The sequence below is a fragment of the Pelophylax lessonae genome (assembly GCF_965119305.1).
Source record: "Pelophylax lessonae genome assembly, chromosome: 2".
NCBI lineage: Eukaryota > Metazoa > Chordata > Amphibia > Anura > Ranidae > Pelophylax > Pelophylax lessonae.
In genome coordinates this window covers 715,923,193-715,943,651 of record NC_138769.1, presented here as the reverse complement: position 1 = coordinate 715,943,651, position 20,459 = coordinate 715,923,193, and the positions used below count along the sequence as shown (strand labels likewise).

At 45.2% G+C, this 20,459-nt stretch overlaps 1 protein-coding gene across 2 annotated transcripts in view; it reads right to left on the bottom strand.

Moving 5' to 3' along the window:
- PAK1 (p21 (RAC1) activated kinase 1) overlaps window positions 1–20,459 on the bottom strand; it is a 177,971-nt gene that overhangs the window by 67,528 nt on the left and 89,984 nt on the right. For both annotated transcript variants that reach the window (XM_082245289.1, XM_082245288.1), the window contains exons 4-5: window positions 15,195–15,342; window positions 1,547–1,581 (exon numbers count right to left, since the gene is read on the bottom strand). In XM_082245289.1, coding sequence (XP_082101415.1) covers window positions 1,547–1,581; window positions 15,195–15,342 — 183 coding nt within the window. The remainder of the gene's footprint in view (window positions 1–1,546; window positions 1,582–15,194; window positions 15,343–20,459) is intronic.

The following is a 20,459-nucleotide window of genomic DNA, read 5'->3' as shown; positions in this document are numbered from 1 at the left end:
AGGATGAGGCAGAATCCCTATGGGTAGAACTTCAAAGGGAAGGCACTGTGGGGAAGGTAATATTGGGCGAATGCTTTAGGCCCCCCACCTGAGGGAGGAGGGTGAGGCGGACCTCATGTTGCAGATAGGATTGGCAGCAAGGATGGGAAATGTCATTATAATGGGGGACTTTAATTATCCAGATATAGACTGGGCAGAAGGAACCGCACACTCAGCCAAGGCTCGGCAGTTCCTAAATGTTTTGCAGGACGATTTCATGGGTCAGATGGTGAATGCACCGACAAGAAACAATGCGGTACCTGACCTACTGATTACCAACAATACAGACCTGCTCATGGATATAGAAATACGGGACAACTTAGGGAACAGTGACCATAGGTCAATTGGTTTCAGTATTAATTACAGTAATAGGAAACACAAAGGTAATATAAAGACACTGAATTACAAAAGAGCCAATTTCCCTAAACTGCGCTCTCTGCTAGAAAATATCAAATGGGATAGAACCCTGGGAACAATGAACACAGAGGAAAAATGGGAGTGCTTCAAGAGCATACTAAACAAAGGGATTGGCCAGTCCATTCCAAAGGGAAATAAATTTAAAAGAACAAAACTAAACCCTGGGTGGCTAAACTCCAACATAAAAATGCATATTAATGCTAAAGAAAAGGCCTTCAAAAAATACAAGGCTGAGGGGTCATTGGCAGCATTCAAGCATTACAAAGAGTGTAATAAGAAATGTAAAGACAAAATCAAGGCTGCCTGCTGTTATACCCTCTGCAAACCTTTCCTGCACATACTGTCCACTGTTATACCCACTGCACTCCTTTCCTCCATATACTGCCCCCTGTTATACCCTCTGCATACCTCTCTTGCACATACTGTCCACTGTCCTACCCTCTGTACTCCTCTCCTTCACCTTCTGCCCACTGCCATACCCACTGCACTCCTCTCCCGTACATACTGTCCACTGTCCTACCCTCTGTACTCCTCTCCTCCACCTTCTGCCCACTGTCATACCCTCCACACCTCTTCTGCAGATACAGCCCCCTGTCATACCCTTTGCACTCCTCTCCTGCATATACTGCCAGCTGTCATACCGTCCATACTCCTCTCTTATACATGTACTCACATCTTCTGCACTCCTCTACTACACATATTACCCCTTAAAACATTTCTTCAGCATTGTTTGTAATATCCCCAACACAGAATAGATATCCCCCTTGGAAGGTTCCAGTGAAAACTGTGGTTAGTAGTTACTATATCAAAAATCTCCTCAGCGGAGACACAGTGAATGATATGTTCTAAATTGTGCAAAGAAACAGAAGAGTCAGTCGTCTTTTGGTCAGAACAGGAGGGTATTTCAGGATTGTAGTTTTTTGCTTCGTAGCAGCAGCATGGAATATTGACAGACCTGAAGCCAATTTTAGACTGTAGATCCTAACTTTCAAAGAGATTTTCTGGGGCTAACTAAACAGAAAAATGTAAAAAAAAAAAAAAAAAATCCTTGTACTTTAAACATAGTACAAGGATAGGCATCTACACTTACCGGGCTTACAGATGAATTGAAGGCAGGAGGGTTTTCTGTAAGAAAACAAAGACATGTTAGTGAATAACTGGCCAATGATTCTCTGTATTAGGTGGAACATTTATTGGCAGATTTCTATAAAAGTAGTAGTCAGGGACTAATGGCAATCTTCTTGCAATAGGCAAGACGGTCTAGGACAGCCTTTCTCCACCTTTTTTACCCCAAAGGAACCCTTGAAATAATTTTCAGGTTTCAGAGAACCCTCTCTAAAATAATTCATTGGGGAGTCCGTGGAAGGCTTCTTTCTGGTAGTCAGTGTATTCTCTTTACATTAGTGGTCAATGGAAACAATGGCCTTTACATTGGTAAGAAGAATACTCCTTACATTGGTGATCAGTGGGAAGAATGTCCCTTACATTGGTGATCAGTGGGAAAAATGCTCCTTACATTGGTGATCAGTGGGAAGAATGCTCCTTACATTGGTGATCAGTGGGAAGAATGCTCCTTACATTGGTGGTCATTGAGAAGAATGCTCCTTACATTGGTGATCAGTGGAAAGAATGGCTGTTACATTGGTGATCAGGGGGAAGAATACTCCTTACATTGGTGATCAGTGGGAAGAATGTTCCTTACATTGGTGGTCAGTGAGAAGAATACTCCTTACATTGGTGATCAGTGGGAAGAATGCTCCTTACATTGGTGATCAGTGGGAAGAATACTCCTTACATTGGTGATCAGTGGGAAGAATGCTCCTTAAATTGGTGGTCATTGAGAAGAATGTCCCTTACATTTGTGATCAGTGGAAAGAATGGCTGTTACATTGGTGATCAGGGGGAAGAATGCTCCTTACATTGGTGATCAGTGGGAAGAATGCTCCTTACATTGGTGATCAGTGGGAAGAATACTCCTTACATTGGTGATCAGTGGGAAAAATGCTCCTTACATTGGTGGTCATTGAGAAGAATGTCCCTTACATTTGTGATCAATGGAAAGAATGGCTGTTACATTGGTGGTCAGTGAGAAGAATACTCCTTACATTGATGGTCATTGGGAAGAATGTCCCTTACATTGGTGGCCAGTGGAAAAACGCCCCCCCCTCAAAGACAGATCATTGGTGTTATGGCGCCGGCTCCTCTAGATGGCGACAGACCTGGAATCATGCAGGCAGCGTCAAATGAGAGGTCAATCAACAACAGCTCAAGGAACCCCTACAAAACCCTGAGGTACCCTGATTAAGAATGCCTCATCTAGGAGAATCAGCTATGAGTTGCAAAGGGATTATGCAATATGCTATAAATCTCAATGTGTTATAAAAGAACAGTTCCAGTTGCTTCACTTATTTTATTAAGTCTTGCATAGCCTCGCATAGGGTTTGTATAAACAGACAAATGCAAGACACTTTCATGGGCAACCCCCTTGCATCCTAATTGAATTTGAGATCTTTCTGACCGGCTATTGCAATTCTATTGACTTGTGGAAAGAATGGCCGTTACATTGGGGATCAGGGAGAAGAATACTCCTTACATTGATGGTCATTGTAAAGAATGTCCCTTACACTGGTGGCCAGTGGAAAAACACCCCCCAAGACAGATCATTGGTGTTATGGTGCCGGCTTCTCTAGACGGCGATAGACCTGGAATCATGCAGGCAGCGTCAAATAAGAGGTCAATCAACAACAGCTCAAGGAACCCCTACAAAACCCTGGAGGTACCCTGATTGAGAATGCCTCATCTAGGACAATCAGCTATGAGTTGCAAAGGGATTATGCAATATGCTAGAAACCTCATTGGGTTATAAAGGACAGTTCCAGTTGCTTCACTTATTTTATTGGCTCTTGCATAGCCTGGCTTAGGGTTTGTATAAACAGACAAATGCAAGACACTTTCATGGGCAACCACCTTTCATCCTAATTGAATTTGAGATCTTTCTGACCGACTGTTGCAATTCTATTGACTTGTAGAAGGAAAAAACAGCTCTAAAGCCAATGACATACATACAAGCCTTACACTTACAAACGTAAAGCCGGCCATAGACGGTTAAAATCTCGGCTGGTTCAGCAGAGACCGGGCAAGATTTGAGCCATGTATGGGCAGGCTGATGGTACCCAATCGCTAGCAATAAACACTGTGTGGCTCCCCAATGCCCCCCCCCCCCCTTCTGCTGGGAGAACACAATAGCTCCACCAGAGGGATTCCCCCATCAACAGGAAAGAAAATTGCACTATATATGGCCGATTTAAGGGAATGTGCATCACAATAAAAAGACCTACAAGTCACACATGGGAAATATTACTGGTAAAACTTATAAATATTAAAACTAATGAGGAGAGATTCTCAGGAAACAAACAAAGTGCAGTTAAGAAAATATAGAAGGTCAGTGTATTTTGAAGGATAAGTGTACTTGTCTTTAGAGACAAAGTGCCCAGTATTTAGGATATACCATTTGTACCTAAAAGGCAATTCACAGTCCATAAGGTTTCCCCTAAAGTGAAGTGAAGATCATCAGGGGGCTGCATTTTAGGCAATTTGCATTATGGACATGCTGGGGGAGGGGACTTAAGAGCGATAATTGCACTAAAAGTGCACTTTAAGTAAATCCGTCACAGTCATGGGCAAACCATACTGAGCATATGATGGAAAAAAAAAAAATCTTACATTCACCTCCAGTGAAAACAGCACATAAAAACCTTTAAATTCAGATCTAAGCTCAGCCTGTAGTGACCAGGTTTGTTGGAGGTTTGCTTTATATAAAAAAAAGTCCATTCAAATTAAACACCAACAGCCCATTTGTTTCTATCCGATGTTTCTGTTCGATGCTGTTCATCAATAAGCTGTTCTAAATCAATACAAATTTACTGATTGTTTCATTAGGCCATGGGTAGGCAATTTTGGCTCTCCAGCTGTTTTGGTTCTACAAATTCAATGAGGTATTGCAAAACTACAGCCATAGGTATGACTCCCAGAGACAGAGACATGATAGGATTTGTATTGCTAGAGTAGTGAGGTCGTCTAGCCATGCACTAGGTCTTAAAAGGTTAATGAAATATGCAAATCAAGGTTTGGGGAATTGGTGATGGCGGACATGTGTTCCAGGAACATGACAGCAAGCTCACCCCGCGGTGATTCACCGGGAATTCAGTATGTAATGAATCACCCATTGCTCATCAATGAGGACACAGGCAGCCAATCAGAAGAAGAGGATAAGAATTTGCATTAACTTCTGTAACTGCTATGCTGACATCATGGCGGCCAGTTTCTTTAGCAATGACATGGGAAGGGGACTACTGTACGCAGTTTGCATTGTCCCCAGTTTGACAACTCCAATCATGGACCCTAAATGAACAGTGTTTGGAATGGAAAGACTTGCAATCTTTGCTACATTTTTCAGCTGACCCAAGCTATATTATAATGTAAAGACTATTGGGACTGGAGAAGTGGCTTAGCGAACTACAAAACATCTTCAACATTACAGAACAAGTCCAGTTGAACGTGACCTACTATTTCTAGCCGAAGTAAAGGGTCTTGTCAGTGCTCTGCTTTAGCCTACAGCATTTTGCAGAGACTGATTCAAAGCAGGGGCGTAACTACAGGGGTTGCAGTGGTTGCAATTGAAACCGGGCCCCATGCTCCAGAGGGCCTGTGCGGCTCCCTTGTACACCTGGATAGGAGGGGCGACGAGGGCAGCATGTAGAGAAATCACTGTCCTCCTTTTTCCTCCTGTAGCTGCAGGAGATAAATGGAGGAGATTGGTTCCCCTGTATTCTGCCCCCACCACTCCTCCTATCCAGTTCACTTGTGTCCTGCTGTCTCTGGGCCCCTGTGTGCTCCCCTGGTCTCTCTTCTACCCCCCACTGTGCTTCCCCTCCCCGGCTGCTGCAGGGGATGTGTCACAATAGAGAACCAGGAAGGGGTCAGTACATATCTAATTTACCAGCTCCTTCCTTTTCTGAATGGACAGAGTCATAGTCAGTGACATTGTAAAAAAAATTAAATAAAATGATAAAAAATAATACAATTAAAATACTGTACTCAAAAATAACTACTGACACCAGTGGGTGAACTTCCAGGATCGCAAAGGTCACACTTGCAACCGGGCCCTAGCATTCCACCACCGTGGTGAGGCCCCAAGATGGCAGGAAGGGGGCCCACTGCAGAACTTGTGAAAGGGTCCCGCAGTGGGACCGTAATAAAGGGCCACGCAGTGAGAATGAAGGGCCCCAGGATCAGTGGGAAAAGCCCAATGTTGAAAGGAAGGGCCCTGGCCAGGGGTCGCTTCATGGTTTCTTGCACCGGGGTCCTGAAGGTTTTAGTTACGCCTCTGATTCAAAGCATCAACCACTCTTATGGGGCTTACTCTGTGATCTCAGCAGTTGCCCTTCAAAGGCTTTTGACCACACGACCTGATAAAACAGCTAGCTACAACAGACAGATAGTACAAATCTAAAAGCAACACACATTTCTTTTCAGGAAAACATGATAAAAATTACCCAAAATACTGAGAATCCTTTAGGGATCTATTTATAAAGCATCAGTATGGCCTTACACCAGCTATACCGCTGAAGAAAATATAAAACTGTGCGTTGCAATGCACACAATGCTGCGTCAATAGGGACTGGTGTGAATGGGTCCTAATGTAATGGGACGAGTCTAAACACATTGAGGTCGATTTACTAAAACTGGAGAGTGCAAAATCTGGTGAAGCTGTGCATGGGAGCCAATCAGCTTCTAACTTCAGGCTTTGAAAAAAAAAAAAAAAAAAAACTAGAAGTTTTTTGTTTTTTTATGTAAAACTGCGCCAGATTTTTCACTCTCCAGTTTTAGTAAACCAACCCCCCCTAGTTCATAGTCAATGGGGCCGATTTACTAAAACTAGAAAGTGAAAAATCTGGCGCAGCTGTGCATGGTAGCCAATCAGCTTCTAGCTTCCGCTTTTTCAATTGAACTTTGACAAAAAAAAAAAAGCAGGAAGCTGATTGGTTTCTTTGTAAAACTGCAAGAGATTTTGCACTCTCCAGTTTTAGTTAATCAACCTCATAGTTCATAGTCAATGGAGTTTATTTACAAAAACTGGACGTACAGAATCTGGTGCAGCTCTGCATGGAAACCAGTCAGCTTTCAGGTTTCCTTGTCAAAGCTTAAAGTGGAGTTCCACCCTAAAATTATACTTACCTCCATCTTCTCGCTCTGGGTCACCTGAAAAACAAATGGATAATCGCATTTTTTTTTTTTTTTTACTTACCTCGTAGAGAAGAAAATATACTTACCTTCTTCCTCCCCTCGGCAGCCACGGCCCGTCGTCACTTCCTGGCTTTGCAATGATTCCTGGGAGCTGAACGTCATCGCTCCCAAGAATCATTGCGCCTGCACCGGCCCCCAACGTCAGTTCCGGGGTGCGCGCGTCATTCCCTTCTAAACAGCTTCTGGGCATGCCCAGAAGCTGTGGAGGGATGACGCGCGCGCACCGGAAGTGACGGCGGGGCCAGCGCAGTGCATCGTGGGACCGAAGAAGAAGGAAGAGGATACAGAAGAGGATCGCGCTGGCTTCAAGCTGCCCACACCTGAGATGGCAGCGCTGGAGAAGAAATTTTCAAGGTAAGTATTTCTCCTAAAAGGTAAGTGCAACCTGGGACAGTTCAGAGGCTAGCCATTGTGGAATGTACTAGCCCTGACTGTCCCGGGGGTATTTTTATTAAAAAAAAAAAATTCCAGGGTGGAACTCCGCTTTAAGGCCCCTTTCACACATACGGACCGTTCATTTCATCAGTTCAGTCACATCAAAATGGATCCGTTTTTCATCCGTTTTTTGTCCGTTTTTCGTACATTTTTTTTTACATCCACTACCTATGCAAAAACGGATGAAAAACGGACCGTTTGTCCATTTACATCCGTTTTTCGTCCGATCCGTTTTTTTTAACGGTAGAAAAATAGGGCATTCATCCATTCCAAAAAAACTGACATTGATGGAAGCGGATGAAAACGGATGTAAACGGATGATCATCTGTTGTCATCCGTTTTTCCATAGGAATGCATTGATGTCTGTTTTTCATCCGTCAACGGATGGATGAAAAACAGACAAACGGTCCGTACGGCCCCTTTCACACGGGCGATCCGATCCGCCTGTTTTTTCAGGCGGACCTGATCAGATGCTCCATGCATCCCTATGGGGCAGCGGGTGTCAGCAGTGACATCTCCGCTGACACCTGCTGCTAATCGATCCAAACCTGTCCGTGAAATCCAGACGCATGGAAACCCTATTTTCCATCCGTCTGGAGCAGAGATCCTCAAACTACGGCCCTGCAGCTGTTGCAGGACTACACATCCCATGAGGCATTGTAAAACTCCGACACTCACAGCCATGACTAGGCATGATGGGAATTGTAGTTCCTGAACAACTGGAGGGCCATGGTTTGAAGACCCCTGGTCTGAAGGATCGGATGAGATCGGACAGGCGGTCTGTTCTCATCCAATCTCCCCATAGAGGACAGCGGGGATCTGACAGCTCTGTCTCTCCACACAGAGCGGAGATGGAGCTGTCACCTGCCTGTTCAACGGGGATCAGGGGATCGATCCCCCGCTGAGAAGAACGGACTCCATCGGACGCACCGCCTGTGTGAAAGGGGGCTAACAGAACAAGCTGAAGTTAGAAGCTGATTGGCTACCATGCACAGCTGCGCCAGATTTTGCACTCTCCCTTTTAGTAAATCAACCTCAATGTGTAGTTATTCCTTTAGGAGAGCTGGGATGCCAATATCGTAAGGGTTTCTATTCTTGACCTTGCCTTCCAGCTGTCTCGCTGACCTTCTTGCACCAACATATTAAATTTACTAACCAGGACAAGTGTGCAAATTACAGCTTCAGACTTTTCTCCAACACATTGCAGGTCAGAGAATGGAACTGCTAAAGCCACCGGGTCAGCATAACAGCCATGCAACTAGCATTTTTAAAAGGTCAGCAATGCTAGCCCCATATATTTTTCTAATCAAAACTTTTAGGACCCATTCACATTTCTACGGTCCATTGTAGTGCAATAACATGCATTGCGCAAAGGCAGCCCATTCATTTGAATAGGCTGCCAATGCAATTCAATGGACCAATTGCAGCGCATTAAAATGCACGGTATGTCGCACATCGACCACTACTCTAGAAACTGTTAACAATAAATGTCAGCACGCCACACAGAGCTAAGCATTACTGTGTACTGCGGTAAAACGCATTGCTGCAATGCAGGCGTGTGAATGGGCCCCAAGTGGCAATTTTTGGGTGCTCTAACTGTGTTCCCTGCATCTTCCAGCTTGAAAGTGAGATGCTCACAGACAAGAGACTAACATATCTGCAGCGAATCAGAATGATTCAACCCATTTTGTGAAATTCAGCAGTTTTTGTGATTGGTAAGCAAAGAGAAGCCCCATACATTGCCCTCTAACAATTAATCACAATCTATTCGTCACATTCCGTGCAAAGATGTGAAAATTAAACCAAGCGCCCCTGGACACATTCTAACCATGGCGGGGATTTACATGAATTATTTGGCCTTGCTGGAAAGCAGACGTTTTCCTTTTTTGTGTTTCTGAAGATGCCAGCGGTGAATGCCAATCCCTCACACCGACACCCCGCTGAGCAAACACAGTAGCGCAGTCAGCTGCAGCAGGGCTTTGCCAACCCAAACAATGCGTCCATGTCTGAGGATGGCCAGAGAGCAGCGCGGGGAGGGACCCCGGAGAGATGGGGACGGCAGGATGCCGGTGACTCATATCGGAAACAATTAGAATCTATTGCTTGGCTTGTAAAAATCCCAGAGCTCCAAACGCCGGCAGCTTATCAGAAATGTCTGGCTAAGTGAGGAAACTGCTGACAGCAGCGGCTGAGGCTTTGCTAAGCGATCAGATCTCACACCATGTGCTGAGAATACTACGACTTACTGGGAGGGATTTACCAACATCTGCAGGAACCTCCAGGGCAAAATACTGGACAACTATAACCATGCAGAAGAAAATGCCTTCTAATAGCGTTAATGAAAAAAAGAAAAAGTGAGAAATAATGAGAAGCTTTTTATCTGTTCCCTGTCTATAAAGCAGCCAGCCTTTCTTAGCCAGGGTTCCTCCAAAGGGTGCTAGGGGTTCCTTGAGCAATTTCTGACTTTCAGATAAGTAAACACTGAAAAACCAATGATATTTTTGGCTACTTTAACTGTAAGGGGGCATTCTTCCTACTGACCACCCACCAATGAAGGAACATTCTTCCTATTGATCATCCATGTAAGGAACATTCTTCTCATTGACCACCAATGTAAGGACCATTCTTCCCACTGATCACCAATGTAAGGGTCATTCTTCCCACTGACCCCCAATGTAGTGGGCATTCTTCCTACTGACCCCCAATGTAAGGACCTTTCTTCCCACTGATCATCAATGTAAGGACCATTCCTCCCACTGATCACCAGTATAAGGGGCATTCTTCCCACTGACCACCAATGTAAGGGGCATTCTTCCCACTGACCACCAATGTAAGGGCCATTCTTCCTACTGACCCCCAATGTAAGGGCCATTCTTCCTACTGACCACCAATGTAAGGGGCATTCTTACCACTGACCACCAATGTAAGGGGCATTCTTCCCACTGACCACCAATGTAAGGAGCATTCTTCCCACTGATCATCAATGTAAGGACCATTCCTCCCACTGATCACCAGTATAAGGAGCATTCTTCCCACTGATCACCAGTATAAGGACCATTCCTCCCACTGATCACCAGTATAAGGAGCATTCTTCCCACTGATCACCAATGCTAGAGGGATTCTTCCCACTGATCACCAATGTAAGGAGCATTCTACTTATTGATCACCAATGTTAGGAACATTCTTCCCACTGATAACTGATGTAAGAGATATTCTTCCCACTGATCACCAATGTAAGAAATATTCTTCCCACTGATAACCAATGTAAGGAGAATTGTTCCTACTGGTCACCACTGTAAAGTAAGTTCTTTTCATTGACCACCAATGTAAGAGCCATTTTTCCCACTAATCACCAATGTAAGGAGCATTCTTCCAACTGATCACCAATGTAAGGAGCATTCTTCTTATTGATCACCAATGTTGTTAGGAACATTCTTCCCACTGATAACCGATGTAAGAAATATTCTTCCCACTGATGACCAGTGTAAGGAGAATTGTTCCTACTGGTCACCACTGTAAAGTAAGTTCTTTTCATTGACCACCAATGTAAGGGGCATTTTTCCTAATGATCACCAGTGAAAGAGGCATTCTGATCACCAATGTAAGGAACATTCTTCTCACTGATCACCAATGTAAGGAGCATTCTTCCCACTGACCACCAATGTAAGCAGCATTCTAACCACTGACCACCAATGTAAGGGACATTCCTTACTTTGATCACCAACATAGGAGGCATTCCTGCTATTGATCACCAATGAAGGAGGCATTATTTTCACGGATCACCATTGCAAGGGACATTCTTTTAACTGATTACCAATGTAAGAGGCATTCTTTCCACTGATCACCAATGTAAGGGATATTATTCCCACTGATCAGCAATGTAAGGGACATTCTTCCCACTGATCACCAATGTAAGGGACATTCTTTTCATCGACCACCAGAGTAACATGTCCCTTCTCTCAATTACCACCAATATAATGGAGTCCTTTACTGCCTGACCACCAATGTCAAGGGGCACTACACTCACCACCAATGTAATGTGGACATCTCACTGACTACTACTGTAAGTGGAGATTTTTAAACAGGCCATCAATGTAATGGACTTTTCTCCACCAACAACTACGTCAGGGAACACTACAATTTTTACTGGCCGCATTTTATTTCTGGCCATTTTCATTTACTTTATGTATTACTATTATTACTGAAATCAGCTTTGTCATAGAGCACCCCTGGTTGTCAAATATGTTATGCATGCCACAATCCCTACTCTTTTTTTTTTTATTGTTATATCTCAACTTACTCTTCACACCAATATGCCATGGGCTTTAGGCTGGGTTCACACTGTGTTCGGTCCGAATTTTTGGCTGAATTCAGACCTGAAATGGTGCCAAAAATGCACAGGACTCTTCTGCAGTGCGCACCGTGGCCGCCCCGGAGATGTGTGAACCGGCTCCATTCAGAGCCGGTCACACTCTCCTGTCATGCAAATTGGATGCGAGATGCCTTAAGCTAGATACACACTTTACAATTTTCATTAATTTTTTTCCTTTAGATTTACCAAAAATCACATAATATATGAGGTCAAACCTAAACACTTTAAATTCATATGCAATCAGGCAGGCCCTTGCACTACATAGGTAAATCTAAAAAGGAAATCGAACAACAAAAGTTGTATAGTGTATATCCAGCTTAAGCCTGGGTTCACGCTAGCTGGGGCCTTGGCTAACAGCAGGGGGTCCGGTGCGTCCCTGTTCTTCGTTTCAGGTGCCAATATGGTCCCAATTTTTGCCTGAATTCAGACCTGAAATGGACCAGAAGATGCACAGGACTCTTTTCCAGTGTGGACTGCAGCCATCCCGGAGGTTTGTGAACTGGCTCCATTGAGAGCCAGTCACACTCTCCCAGGGCTGGCCCTACCATGGGTCCCACTGGGTCCATTGAACCCAGGCAGCACTTGGCAGCAAATTGACCCTTGATTGTAAGGACATGAGGGTCAACAGAGCAGGGACCACATCAGTGCCTTGTGGGCAGGGCTGGCCCTACCATGGGTCCCACTGGGTCCATTGGACCCAAGCAGCACTTATAGAGGGGCAGCAAATTGACGCCCAAGATTTATTTTTCAGCAGTTTTTTATGTCATCAGTTTGTGGTGCCTTTACGGGTGGCATTTCGCCATCTCATACTGCCGCCTGTAATGCAAACTGAGTGGGAGGAGGCGGAGTGCGCAATGAGACACATCAGCGCACTCCATCTCACACAGGGCAGGCTGGATCTAGGGTGGTGGCCACGGCAGACACAGGAGGGACAGGAGGACAGACAGTGGGTGTTTGGTGGACTGGTCCAGTGGTAGGTTAAGGAAGAAGATAACAGTATATATAATATTTACTAAATGTTATATTTATATAAAATAATTGATGTGGGGGCCTTTTGATGGGCATGAGTTTTTTTTTTTGGGGGGGGGGCAGCATTTTTATTCTTGGACCCAGGAAGCACAATGTCTTGGGCCAGCCCTGCACTCTCCTGTTATGCCAATTCGCATAAGTATGAACCCGGCCTTAAACATAGTATTTATATCATTGGCAGGTGTTTCCTGAGGTCTGAAAGTTATTTCAAGTTTGGAAAAAAGCTAAAGGTAGCATAAGAAAGTTAGTGCAGGCAATCAGTGAGGTCCTCACATCTCCCTAGTTCTCATCCAGGGGGCTTTAGAAGACAATAAACCTGGGGCCCTCTAATATGAAAATACAAACATCCGCCAGGAATTGTTTAGACATGGCCTCTCCTGAACCTTTTGTGGTTTTCCAAAAACATTAAAGGCCCCTTTCACACTTGTCCCCGATTTTGTCGTGATTTTGACTGCAATTGAAGCAATGCCTGTGTAATCTTGAGGTCTCAAAACGCATCAAAGTCTGACCAAAGTAGTGCAGGGACTACTTTGAAGTCGTTGCAACTTGAAGTTGCACAGATACAACTGGTACTCATTGGAAATCATGGAGTACGACTTGTCATGCGACTTTGCAGTCTCAAATCCCAGGACAAGTTGCACAAGTGTGAAAGGGGCCTAGGAGGTAAATCGTGAAGCCAAGAAGGTGGTGGGCCAAGTACTGGATGGCAGCTAACTGTGCATGGATAATCTGGCTGGCCCATGAAGGGCAAAGCAACCTCCCCCCCCCCCCCTCAAAAGCACCTACTAACTTTGCCTGAGCTCCCCTGCCACTCAGATCACCTGCTACTTTCAAGTATGGAGGAACATGTGACAGCTTTGGGCCAATCACTATTTGGGAAGAGTCCATGTCCCTCTGTTTGCCAGGACTTGGTACAACCTGTAGCTTCCTTTCTCTTGCTTCTGGCAGCCAATTGGAGCAGCAAAGGAGTGAAAGATGCTACTGTGGACAGTGGTATTAAAGCAAACTGTTTAACCTGTTGCTTTGGCCTGTAGGGATACTTTAACCACTTAAGCCCCTGAAGATTTTACCCCCTTCCTGACCAGGGGGTTTTTTTGCAATTTTTTACTGCTTGATTTTAACGGACAATTGCGCGGTCGTGCGACGCTGTACCTAAACAAATTTCACGTCCTTTTTTTCCCACAAACAGAGCTTTCTTATGGTGGTATTTGATCACCTGTGTGATTTTTTGATCACGCGCTATAAACAAAAAAAGAGCGTAAATTTTGCAAAAATAATATTTTTCACATTTTTTTATATGAAATTCCCCAAAAAAAAATTTCTGCCAATTTGTTTTATGCTACATATGTTTGGTAAAAAAAAAAAAAAAAAAAAAATCGCAAAAAGCGTATTTTGATTGGTTTGCGCAAAAGTTATCGCGTTTACTAACAAAGCGAAAGATTTTTGTCATTTTTGGTGTTTTTTTTTTTAACGCGTAATGGCGGCGATCTGCAATTTTTTTTGCGGGACTGCGACATTGCGGCGGACAGATCGGACCCTTGACTGACATTTTTGGGGTTACCAGTGACATTACTGCAGTAATCAGTGCTATACATATGCACTGTTACTGTAGTAATGGCACTGGCAGGGAAGGGGTTAACTGTATTGGAGAGGGAGTGGTTAAGTGTGTCCTAGGGGCGTGATTCTAACTGTGATTGGACATGTCTCCTATTGTAAAAACAGAGATCAACGGTTCTACATAGCAGAACCGTCTGATCTCCATTTTTACACAGGGGAGAATGACAGGCGGCTTGTTTACATCAGCCGCCTGACTTTCTCCCTCTCTACCGACGATCGTAGTGTGACCGGCGGACATCGGGTCCGCCGGTCACACGCGCGGACTCCTCAGTGAACGAGCCGGGGCGGGCGCACGCTCGCCCGCTATTGGCTCACAAGCCGGTCACAGGCTAGCGACGTAGATCTACGTCACTCTGCCTGGCCGGGGCTGACTGCCGCAGTAAATATACTGTGCGCAGTCGGCAAGCGGTTAAGAGCTTGTTCACATGTGCGGCTGGGGGGCAGTAGAACCAGATGGTTGAGCCTGGCGTGGATTGCTTTCCAGTGGAGCGGCACATCTGAATGAGACCTAAGGGTACACTTTATTTCTAAAAAAGCTCCAATGTTATTCAGTATTGAAGAACATAATCTACAACTTTACCTATTCAGATACAATGGCTGAGACCACGTTCATTAAGGCTGGGTTGCAAATTGAATACAATGGCAGGAGAGTGCGACTGGCTCTCAATGAAGCCCCTTCATGCATCTCCAGGGCAGCCACGGAGTGCACTGCAAAAGAGTTCTGTGCATCTATGGCTCCATTTCAGGTCCAAATTCAGCCCAATATTTGGACCCAATTCAGACCCGAAAAGGGTGAACGGGGACGCACCAGACCCCCTGCTGCGAGCCACGCCGCACATAGTGTGAACTAAGACTAAAGAAAGGGGGGCTTTATATAACTCATCTAAAAGGCCCACACTCTCAGAAGAAAAAGGTCCCTTAAAGCCAACAATATTCTCCAGAACGACTGTTGCCCTTTAGGTCGCCAATCCTTGCTTACCTGTGAAGCTCATGTACTTCTGGCTGTTGGTGCTTTTCTTGGAGTTGTAAAATTCTAGGGCGTCCAGCACTGCCTGCGGGTTCTTCTTCTGCTCTTGTTTGGTGATGTTGGAGGTTTGCAGTAATCGTGCCCATTGCTCCGGCATACCCTGCACAGACATAATATGGAAAAGGCTAAGGAGCAGCACACAAGCCCACCAAACAGGTTTATGAATATTGAACATATACAATCCCCAGCTTTGCATACATTTCACACATAGGTAAAGCAGGCGGTATAATGCCGGTTTTCATGTGATGGCATCAGGCTGGGCTCTGTCATTATACGCACATACCTGCAGTAGCTTTCAGTTCCCCCATGTTTAGGGCTCATTCACACTGGCAGGTGGAGTTTACCACCTTTCTGAAAAGTGATCCCACCTTCTGAATGCTGTTTTTTTTAAATCCGATCCCACCAAGAATTGTGCACATCAACGGGTGGCATGCGGTTACAGCACAGTCCCATTTTTGCTTCAATGGGCACATTTAGTAAGTAACCCCACCTGCCAAATGTGACACAATGGGGGAGGTTTAGCAAAAATGGAGCAAGCAGAATCTGGTGCATCTCTGCCTAGAAACCAATCAGCTTTCAGGTTTTAGGGTCGGCTCACACTAGATGCAGCGAATTCGCTGCAAATCCGCACCGCATCAAAATCGCAACTTGTTCATGCAAACGGACTGCGGAGTGTATCTTAAAGATAAAAATGCAAATTCGAAAAGTACTGCGCTTATTAGTCTAGTACGGCCTTTCTCAACCTTTTCAACACAGAGGAACCCTTAAAATAAATTTCTGGTCTCGGGGAACCCCTGAAAAAAATTTAAAATCTACAACTCATGACAGATTAGTGTGACAGTCAGTGGGAAGAATGCTCCTAACTCTTGTCATCATTGGGAAGAATAACCACCCTTACAGATAGCTAAAAGGAACAATGGTGTCATTGGAAACTTATCTGAGAGGCAGAAATTGCCCATTGTTCAAGGAACCCCTAGCAACCTCAGGAGGAACCCTAGGATTCCACAGAACCCTAGTTGAGAAACCCTGGTGTAGTATTTTGGGTAGATAGGAGCAACTAGCATAACAGAAGACAATCTGTAACAATATAAATACAAAAAAAGTGCTGTGTAATGTAAATACATTTAGAAACACATGATAATTAATGTTGACTAAAAATATAACAAATTTGACATTATATCAAAATGTTTGTAGTGAAAATGTGAGTCTTCAACAGTGCAGATCCAGGTGATAATTGTTAGTAGTATAGGAAGAACGTGAATAGGTCAGCCACCTCCAACATCTAGGGGGCTTACCAGAAATGGTGGACCCAGTTTGGCTTATGCCTAAGGCTCCATGTACACGGGACGTTAGAAAAAACGTCCTGCAAAGCTATTTCTGACGCCGGGAAAAAGCAGCTGTTAAACGTGCTTTCAGTAGCTTTTTCCATTTGCGTTATTGCACGTTTGGCCACGTTGCTTTTAGCAGCGTTTTTCTGCCTCCATTCAAAATCAATGGTTCCCAGCGCGACCTGTGCTGTGAGAATCTTGAGGGGGAACTCCACGCCAAAAATGGGAAAAAAAACTGCGTGCGGGTCCCCCCCAGGTTCCAAACCAGGCCCTTCGGGTCCGGTATGGAGTTTGAGGGTAGCCCCATGCCGAAAAAACGGCGTGGGGTCCCCCCCAAAATCCATACCAGACTCTTATCCGAGCATGCAGCCCGGCAGGCCAGGAAAGGGGAGGGGACGAGTGAGCGGCCCAACCCCCCCCTGGACCACACCAGGCCACATGCCCTCAACATGGGGGGGTGTTGGTGCTTTGGGGCAGGGGGGGCTCTGCACCCCCCACCTCAAAGCACCTTGCCCCCATGTTGATGAGGACAAGGGCCTCATCCCCACAACCCTGGCCGGTGGTTGTGGGCGTCTGCGGGCAGGGGGCTCATCGGAATCTGGAAGCCCCCTTTAACAAGGGGGCCCCCCAGATCCCGGACCCCCTCCCTATGTGAATGGGTATGGGGTACACTGTACCCCTACTCATTCACCACATAAAAGGCAGTGTATGGAAATAACGACAGGAGACGTTTTGGAAAGTTTATTAAAAATCTTCATCCGGCTCTTCTTGTCTTCTCCTCTCCGGTCTTCTGCTCTTTTGCTGTCCGCTCTTCTTGTCTTCTCCTCTCCGGGGTCTTCTGCTCTTTTGCTGTCCACTCTTCTTGTGTTCTCCTCTCTGGGGTCTTCTGCTCTTTTGCTGTCCGCTCTTCTGCTGTCCTCTCTTCTTTTCTTCTCCTCTCCGGTCTTCTGCTCTTTTGCTGTCGGCTCTTCTTCTTCCTCCGGTCCTCCTCCTCCGACGTCTCCGGTGATTATGCCGGTCTCCGGTCTCTGCAGCTTATTATATAGCCATTAGGGGCGTGGCCCCCTGATGACAATGAAGGCAGTAGTGTATCCACACCAGGTAGATAGGGAAAAGTTGATTCTGGGTATCCATTAATTGAGTTAACTGGAGAAAATATACCCATGTGTCATTCGTGGATCGGCTTTTCTTTTTGATGGTGGAATATTTCATAACATTTCTAGTAGTGAACGACCGATATCGTTTTTTTAATGCTGGATATCGGTATCGGCCGATATTTTTGGACATTTAAAAAAATGTTTTTTTTTAATAATTTTTTTTTTCACAGGTACTGTTGTGAAGAGATCTGGGGGTCTAAAAGACCCCAAACCCCTCCTCTGCACTTAAAAGCATTCAAAACGCAAGTTTGGCTGTTTTGAATGCTGTAATTTCTTTTTAATTTGGCGCAGAGTACCCGGAAGTGAAGTCATGACATTACTTCCAGGTTTTTACATGGAGACCCCATCAGAGCCGAATGCGGCTTTGATCAGGTCTTCTCTTCAGTGGCCGTGCAGGCTGGTTGCCCAGGTCTCCCAGTGGGACAGGAGACCCAGGCGAGCCACAGAAGGCGGCGGGAGGGGGGCGTCCCCTCCCGCTCCTTGTAATGACAGCCGAGCGGCTTCTCAGCGCCGCATCGGTTGTCATTACAAGACAGCCGACCGTCGGCTATGGACGCCGGTACCGGGGTGATGCCTCTAGCTGTAGGCATCACTCCGGTACAAGCAGTTTCCCAAAATATCAGCAATATCGAACACCTCAGGGGCCGATTTCGATATATCGGGGAAAGGGCATATCGGCCCTCGATATATCAGTGTTGCTGATAATCGGTTGATCCCTAATTTCTAGCACAGTGGAAAGTGAAGCTACATATTAGAATCAACTTTTCCTTATTTACCTGGTGTGGATACACTGCTGCCTGCATTGACCCATTAGGCATAAGCCAAACTGGGTCCACCATTTCTGGTAAGCCCCCTAGATGTTGGAGGTGGCTGACCTATTCACGTTCTTCCTATACTACTAACAATTATCACCTGGATCTGCACTGTTAAAGACTCACATTTTCACATTTGTTATATTTTTAGTCAACATCATGTATCGTGTTTATAATCATGCGTTTCTAAATTTATTTACATTTCACAGCGCTGCACTTTTTTGTATTTATCTTACGGCAACGACACCCCGCGATCTGCAGAATCGGGTCGCATGGGTGTGAACAGCTATATGATCTGATTCCGGTGCGGACAAAAAAAAAAAAAAAAAAAAAGAGTCCTGCACAAGTTTGGGCCCGAATGCGATGTGAATTCAGCCATACAGTTTGTATGGCTGAATTCGCATCACACAGACATCACATGTGATCTGCACAGCAATGCGAATCCCATGCAATTTCTGGCATCGCACTAGTGTGAACCGGCCCTTATTGTCAAAGCTTAATTGAATAGGCTGAAGTTAGAAGCTGATTGGCTACCATGCACAGCTGCACCAGATTCGGAGTGCTTCAGTTTTAGTAAATCTCCCTGATGGGTTAAATTTGCTGCACATCCAAACATCGTGGCAATGTGTACACACCTAAGTGGCCACCATGTTATTTTGTAGGTAGGCAGTGAGAAGGCCGATATTTTTTTACCATCCTTTTGCCACCCATGTGAACTTGAAGCAGTGGAGGTGAAAATAAAGGGAAAAGAAAAAAAAGAAAAAAAAGAAAAGAAAGGGAAAAAGCACAAAAAATAAGTATTTGACCCCTTCGCAAAACACTTAGTACTTGGTGGCAAAACTCTTGTTGGCAATCACAGAGGTCAGATGTTTCTTGTAGTTGGCCACCAGTTTTGTACACATCTCAGGAGGGATTTTATCCCACTCCTCTTTGCAGATCCTCTCCAAGTCATTAAGGTTTCCAAGCTGACCTTTGGTAACTCGAACCTTCAGCTCCCTTCAGAGTTTTTCTATAGGATTAAGGTCTAGCTAGGCCACTCCAGGACCTTAATGTGCTTCTTCTTGAGCCATTCCTTTGTTGCCTTGGCCGTGTGTCTTGAATCATTGTCATGCTGGAATACCCATCTACGACCCATTTTCAATGCCCTGTCTAAGGGAAGGAGGTTCTCACCCAAGATTTGATGGTACATGGCTCTGTCCATTGTCCCTTTTATGCAGTGAAGTTGTCCTGTCCCCTTAGCAGAAAAAACACCCCTAAGGCATAATGTTGCCACCCCCATGTTTGACGGTGGGAATGGTGTTCTTGGGGTCATAGGCAGCATTCCTTCTCCTCCAAACACGCCGAGTTGAGTTGATGCCACAGAGCTCAATATTGGTCTCATCTGACCACAACACCTTCACCCAGTTCTCCCCTGAATCATTCGGATGTTCATTAGCAATCTTCAGACTAGCCTGTACATGTGCTTTCTTGAGCAGGGGGACCTTGGGGGCGCTGCAGGATTTCAGTCCTTCAGGGCGTTTCCTTGATGACTATGGTCCCAGCTCCCTTGATATCGTTGACAAGATTCTCCCGTGTAGTTCTGGGCTGATTCCTCACCCTTCTCATGATCATTGAAACTCCACGAGCGAAGATCTTGCATGGAACCCCAGACCAAGAGAGATTGACAGCTATTTTGTGTTTCTTCCATTTGCGAATAATCGCACCAACTGTTCTCGCCCTCTCATCAAGCTGCTTGGTGATGGTCTTGTAGCCCATTCCAGCCTTGTGTAGGTCTACAATCTTGTCCCTGACATCCTTGGACAGCTCTTTGGTCTTGGCCATGTTGGAGAGATCGGAAACTGACTGACTGATTGCTTCTGTGGACAGGTCCCTTTATACAGGTAACAAGCTGAGATTAGGAGCACTCCTTTTAAGAAAGTG